Source organism: Montipora capricornis, chromosome 8 (assembly GCF_036669925.1).
Source record: "Montipora capricornis isolate CH-2021 chromosome 8, ASM3666992v2, whole genome shotgun sequence".
Classification (NCBI taxonomy): domain Eukaryota; kingdom Metazoa; phylum Cnidaria; class Anthozoa; order Scleractinia; family Acroporidae; genus Montipora; species Montipora capricornis.
In genome coordinates, this window is record NC_090890.1 from 30809806 (window position 1) to 30816727 (window position 6922).

Genomic DNA, 6922 nt, shown 5'->3' on the forward strand with positions numbered 1-6922 from the left:
ATAAATACCATATGCTAAAATCTAAGAATATTCACAAGAATATTTTCAACGTAAACTCGGCAGAAAATAAAAATATTCAATTCAGCCTCGGCCACCAAAACAATATAATTATTAGAAAAAATAGTGCATTTGAAAAGATTTGAAATAAGCCTAAATCTAATACAGGCAGAAGGCCTACATTTAAGGAATACATGTACGTGTCCAAGAAAATAGAGGCGATTTTCCGTATATTAGAGCAGTGCTCTGTAACGAGCAAAAGCTCCTTTTTAGATTTGAAATTCGAACATAAAGAACGCTTCAAACTCTTCTTTGTTTCCGTACGCGGAAAAACTAATTGCACATGAATACAGAACAACAAAAAAGCGCGCACATAAGACCACATGTAATGAGCTGCAGCTCGCTAACTGTCTAAGTTACATGCTCGTTATGTATATTTTCCCGCGCTTATTTCTACTTCTGTGGTACAGGTTACATCTTTTAAATTAAAATATAACGGAAAAGATTCACCTTTCGAATCGTTAATGACAGTCTGATTCAGCATCGCTTGAACTGAACTGCAAGTCAACCTCCTAAAGCCCTTTCTTTTTCGTGTAAACACTCGCTACGTCCGCCATATTTCTTTAGAATGTATTTAAACCAATCAGCGTGTTCGTATGAATGGGCTAATCAACAAAGGTGTTAGTTCAGCGTTTGCCAGGGTCTTCTCCAGACGAGCCGCCATTTTGAAAATCGTAGAGGAGAAGGCCCTGGGGACGAGGTTGCGGTTTTCAAATGAGTGTCGTAAAACCAAAACCATAGTAATTACTTTGGCCAATCAAAAAGGACGGAGACAATCCGTTAAACCAATCAAAACTCGAAGAAATTACACGAAGCCGACACAAAGCGCGGCAAAATGTGCTCGCGCGAGCCACGATTGGTTTTGGTTTCACTTCTGATTGGTTGAAAAAATGGCGCGAGAACTTTGAACCAATCACTGAGTGAAATAATCTTAAACCAAAGCAATTCGCTAATTACTTTCGACACTCAATTGAAAACCGCTCTAACCCAAGGCTATCGTTTTCTAATCAGTCAGCCGAGAAAAAAGTACCGAATATTGGAAGTGCATAATGAGTTTATATATACAAACACCAGTGAAATACCAAGTGAGCTTTCGCGCGAAAACATGATATCTCCACACGTGAAGAGATCACTGTTTCTATGGTTACATATGAAAATCACGCCTTTCGATGCCTTTCGTGAAATGATTTAGTATTTTAGTGGTGTTTATACAGTAAATAGAATATTTCATGGCCGCTTGGAGATACGAAAATTTCTCTTCTCGTGTTGAAAAATGTCTCACTCGTTGGCTGCGCTCACTCGTGAAATATTTTTCAGCGCTCGAAGAGAAATTTCGTATCTCCGCGCGCCCATGTAATATCCTCTATATCTCTGAAAATTTGAAGCCGATATTGCAGTTATTCTCTGAGCAATGATGCTTTGAAAATTCGAAATTTTACACAATTTGTGTATGGGATCATTTAACACCTTTGCCACCCAAAATATTTTTCATTAGTTTTTGATGGCTAATAACTGGCTCGTTATTAAAGCTAAAATGCTTAAAATTGGAAATTAAACTACGTTTATAAAGTTCTTATACCGTTTGAAGTCAACTAATGAATAGTATGTTAATGAAACAAATTGTAACATTGACGTTAGCATAGATTCCCTTGTAGACAATGAATGTTGGATCAGCGGGGAATTAATGCCAGCACTCGCTCACTAGAGGGGTGCTTTTGCTTCTAATGTTCGCCTCTGTTGTTTGTTAGGAAGGGGATGGTGAGGAAGATGACGACGATGACCCTGATTACCAACCACCCCAGGTAAGTCTCCAAGATATAATGATCGGCTACTTAACAACACTTTTTAATGTCTTGAGGAATACTTTAGTATACAAAAAACTTTGCCGACGCTGTTATTGAATCGAAGACGCTCGCTGTTCAAAACAAGGTCAGGCTGATAGTTAAGTTAGGTGCTTTAGATGAAACTTTGCTACGGTAAGGTGAGGATGAATGGGAAAGGAAAGTTTAAATTTAAAATTTGAACCAGACGTTTCGAGGGTACTCCCTATTTATCAGTGGTTTGAAAGCAACTGAAAAAATGCGAGTGCAATTCGAACCGTGTGGATCCCATTTTAAATCCTCGGGCGTATGTTTGAACTTTCCTTCACCATTCTTCCGCAATATTGCGCTGCACAGTTTCTTCGATTTTTTTTTAAGGTTGGGACTCGACTTCTTTGAACAAAGAACGCGATGAGTCGAGGCAAGGGTTCACGTAGAAATCCAGAACGATCATATTGTATTTTAGAGCGGTTTTGTTTTCAATTGATTGCCCTTAACTCCCACGAAACCCAAGAAGTTTCCTTGACTAGGAAGCACAGCTGCAGACGTTCAAATAATCCAATTGCAAAGCAAATGCGAGCAAATCGCAATTGTTTTTGTCTTTGCATCTGGTTGGCGTAGACTGTGGCGCGGTATTTTCCAGCCAATCCCCAAACGTTGTGCCGCAAAACCAAAGAAGGCGGGAAATTTCCTGTTGTAGTTGCCGAAGTGGAAAACCGCCAACCTCATTCCCATGTTCTCTCTCCTTTGCGACCCTGGATCGAGGCTGGAGCTCACTTATGGCCCGGTGCTCGCCGACGACTTTTTCCCCCTCTCCGACCAAGTGACACTGACACTTCACCACGTAAAAGCCCTACTCTCATGACATTTGTCTTGACACCTTGTTGCAGGATGGAGAAAAACCCCAGGAATGTAAAAACCAGTGATGGGAAACTGACGTCTGATTTGAAGGATCGAATTGTTTGGTTTAAAGTCCGACATGACAATGCACAATGGAACATGAACTTGCTATTTATTTTATGAATACCTGCAAGTAGTAGATTTTCACAATAGCGTTAATATTCTATCACACGCGATGCCATTCACTGTTGGCTCATCGAAAAAGTGCTTTCAGAACCTTGAGGCGGGTAGATGTTCCGGGTCGAAGATGTTAGTATGTCGTTTTCTCCATCCCGAAGGAGATTGTAAGCGATTTAATGTTGATCCTACTGGATTCAGTGTCACAATTTGAAAGTATTCAGTGCTGCAATTTTTGTCGTGTGATCATCGCGGCTTTTTCGACTTAAATTCTTTCAAGGTGTTGCCGAAAAGCTTGCATGAGATTCAAGAAACTGCCCGGTCGAACATTTTGCGTTTGATGAGCAAATAGTCTTGTAAAGGCAATTCCCACTTCTGGCCTACACTGAGTGGAAAAATAAACAATCCATAACTTAAGAGCAAGGAACATTGATTCCCTGATTTTTAACTTGTTAACAATAATTAACAATTGCAATTTATTCTTGCGGACATTGTGAGATAAGTCAGAAGAAATTGGCTTTTAAATGGCTGTAACAGGGTTGAGCTTGGTTTCTTTTATGTCGCAAAGCCTTGCTTTTCTTCTCGGCACAGATCATTGTTTCCGTTCGATCGACTATTAAAAGCGGAAAAGTAATCCTCTTTGGTGTTGGTTATTTTTTTTATATTCTTGGGCAAGAAAGCCCTAAACGCAACTTGAGTACTGATTGAAAATTAATTACTGTACTGGAATTGCTTGATGAAGTTGTTGTTAATGCAAGCATTGGGTAAAAAAAGGTAAAGTCTCTGCTACGAGCCTAGGAAGGCCCATTAGGCCGGCGCTTATCTCTGGTTTCTGTAGCATGAAGCGACTAGGAGTATTTCTACTCCCCCTGGATGGGATGCTAGTCCACCGCAGGGTTACCCCCAGCAATTTCGCCGGTACCATTTGTACACCTAGGTGGAGAGAGGCACCGTGAAAGTAAAATGTCTTGCCACAACACAATGTCCCCAGCCAGGACCCGAACCTGAACCAAATGTAAGCATTGGCTTAACCAAAAAGGTTACCGTTAGTGAGAGCGGTTTTCGACCGAGCGACGCGAATACACTTCGGCTCTTCTACGCTGGGTGATTGGTTTAAAAATCTGGTAGCATTTTGACAGCCAGTCGGAGGCAAGAGCAAAACCAACTGACTTGAACGCATACGTTTTCCCGCGATTATGTCTGCCTCCTTGTATTTTATTTACGTTATATGATTGGCTCATTTGATCGCCTTCCTCCTTTGCGATTGGCCAAATTATTACTCAGGCTTTCGTTTTACGGTACTCAGTTGGGAAACCGCTAACAAGTGGAATGAAATACATTTGAAATTCAATTTTGAAACAGTTGAGAAGGTGAACTACTTTGCAAATGTATTAATCCTTGATGTGTTGTGCCAACCACTATAGTTAGACCGGTTTCAAGTGACGTCATCGTGATAACTTGTCAATTTGCAACCTCGTTTCCAGGGCCCTCTCTTGAGGGAGAAAGAGAGAGGATCCTGGGAACGAGTCAACTAATGAAAGATTTAACATTTGGACCAAGTTCTCGAATTTATCGAAATTGATTGACCTGCAACATTTCTGGTCGACCCATGCCAAACGTTCCCTTGTTTCATTGCGGGCTCAGTTTTGATATCTCTCACTAATAGGCCATTTCCGAGTTTATGTCTGCCTTCTCTTCAAAGCGAGTCTAAGTGCGAAGTTTTTGTGAGTTCTACTTTACATAGGAATGAACTAATTTTCAAACAAACTTTGCACTTAGACTCGGTTTGAAGAGGAGACAGGCATGATCTCGGAAATGGCCTATTCGTCCTCTGGCAATGGTGTGGTACGATTGTCAGACTGGCAAGAGCAACTGTCATACTACGCATGCTCTGTGCAGTCTAGTTGAGGGGATGTTTTTTCGTATCGGTTACCCAGCAGAAACAGTCAAGTCGTTACTCGACAGTTTCGAATTTTCTCTTTAATTCTTAATACACAAGAAATATTCAAACAAATTTTGCAATCTTTATAATATCCCTTTGTTGAATTTTCGAACTTCCTTTTATTAATTCATTACTACAAACTTGGAAAAAATTTAATTTATAAATTTGCGCGTCCAAAATCCCCGGCAGCTCATTCCCAGGAAGTTTACACCCGATTGCTGAGAAAAGGTCCCGGGGAAGAGATAAAGTGTCTAAGTCCACTACACAAAAAATTCCCGTAAAATTCCTTATCCAATTCATTACTAAACGTCATCTGCCAACAATGCGCATCAATTTTAGTTACTTTATACAGTCTTAACGTGATTGTTCGTCACCACACTGCACTCAATGGCAGCTAATGGCCGCCAGTTTAGTATTCTTTTGGTTATTGCAAATTATCCCTTTTGGCCTCGTTCGCCCCGTTCGAGGTTAAATGTTCTTTTGAATTTTACGTTTGAAAGCGAGGCCAAAAGGGCCAATTTGCAAGGAAACAAGAGAATACTAAAATGGCGACCATTTTGAAGAAAGGTGCATTCAGTACTTCAGCTTGAGTTGCACAAAGCCAATGCTCTTCGAAGATTTTTTAGTTCACAGCTTTTCTATTATCTTTCTAAGTCTCGAGATTTCTTTTAATCGTCTTCAACATTTTTTTGGATGAACGTAAATTGAAAAGAAGTCCGTAATCACGCTTGGGAACTTTTCAAGGTACGTTCCTGAACAAAAACGAGATAATTATGCAATCACAAAGGGGAAGGTCACGTCCGCTCAACTTCCTGAGGATAAATTCTAGTCGGCTTCAATAGAGCAGAAGAGGCAACACGCGAAGATCATCCCTATTAACTGAAAGACACAATGAATGTTTTAGTTATGTTGTTGGCAATGATCAAAAGGTAAATTTAGACATGAGAACAGGAAGATGACGATGATGTTGAGGATGCCTATGATTTTAGGGAGCTTAAGCAATAAGCCATTTCCGAGTTCATTTCTGCCTTTTCTTCAAAGCGAGTCTAAGTGCGAAGTTTTTCTTAGGAAAAATTAGTTTTCATTCATCTGTAAAGTAGAGCTGATTACAATAACAAAAACTTCGCACTTAGACTCGCCTTGAAGAGGAGGCAGGCATAAATAAACTGGGAAATGGCCTATGGGGGGGGGGGGGGGGTGCAGTGACGGCAAGAGCAAGAGCATTCGTATTCCATCGATGAGGCCTGGGTTGAAATCCTAGAGGGAACGCCATACCAGCAAGCAGGCTGAGTTTATGATTGTTTCTAACTGCACCCCTACTGCTTTTCTCCGGGTACTCCAGGACCCCCCATACCCCCCGAAGGGCCTAAACGTTTGAATTTGCTTTGATTTGAATGTTTTCGAATGTTAAAGCCGTATAGTTAATACATTTCTCCTCAATATATTATTATTATGGCAGTTAAAACGTATGGATGCCAGAACCTATATCCACGAAAGATGGGCGTCTAGGACGTGGCCAGCTAACATGTTTAAAATTTACATATGTACACACTAAAAAAAAAAAAGCCCTAGTGGCTAGTCCCTAATGTCTCAAAAACTCAACAAAATAACACAAGGCTAAGATGAAGTCTTCAGCCCATGATTTTCAAAGATCTTGCAATCTTGAGTGAACTGCTGACTACAGACTTCTGCATTCTGCCTAACACTGCTGTACTCCTTTCTGATCCAACAAGCTCCCTGACGCTCTTCTTGAGGTCTTTCGAGTACCCTCCCAAGACATCAATGATGATGTTGTACTGAACGATGTTAAAACCCAGGTAGTGTCTCTTGAGCTCTAGACGAAGCGGGGCGTACTTCATGGTCTTCTCCTTGTCTTTGTGGTCCCGATTGTCTACCCATGGGCAGCTCATTTCCAGTAGTGTTATTATTATTATTATTATTATTATTATTATTATTATTATTATTATTATTATTGGAGGGTAATGTGAATAACTAGTTTTCTATCCATATAGACCATGTGAGCGTTAGCCCTACTCATGGGATTGGACCCACACAAGGACAGAGAAAAACTGGGGAATTGAAAACT

At 40.5% G+C, this 6922-nt stretch overlaps 2 protein-coding genes across 3 annotated transcripts in view; one reads left to right on the forward strand and one right to left on the reverse strand.

Annotated features, from left to right (window-relative positions):
* Positions 1–3528, forward strand: part of LOC138014560 (nucleosome assembly protein 1-like 1) — a 36445-nt gene extending 32917 nt beyond the window's left edge. For both annotated transcript variants that reach the window (XM_068861666.1, XM_068861667.1), the window contains 2 exons: positions 1806–1859; positions 2768–3528. In XM_068861666.1, coding sequence (XP_068717767.1) covers positions 1806–1859; positions 2768–2803 — 90 coding nt within the window. In that variant the 3' untranslated portion in view covers positions 2804–3528. The remainder of the gene's footprint in view (positions 1–1805; positions 1860–2767) is intronic.
* Positions 3529–4908: 1380 nt separating this feature from the next.
* Positions 4909–6922, reverse strand: part of LOC138014283 (CD151 antigen-like) — an 11841-nt gene continuing 9827 nt past the window's right edge. The window contains exon 7 of the mRNA XM_068861322.1: positions 4909–5715. Within this exon, the coding sequence (XP_068717423.1) occupies positions 5662–5715 (54 nt within the window). The 3' untranslated portion in view covers positions 4909–5661. The remainder of the gene's footprint in view (positions 5716–6922) is intronic.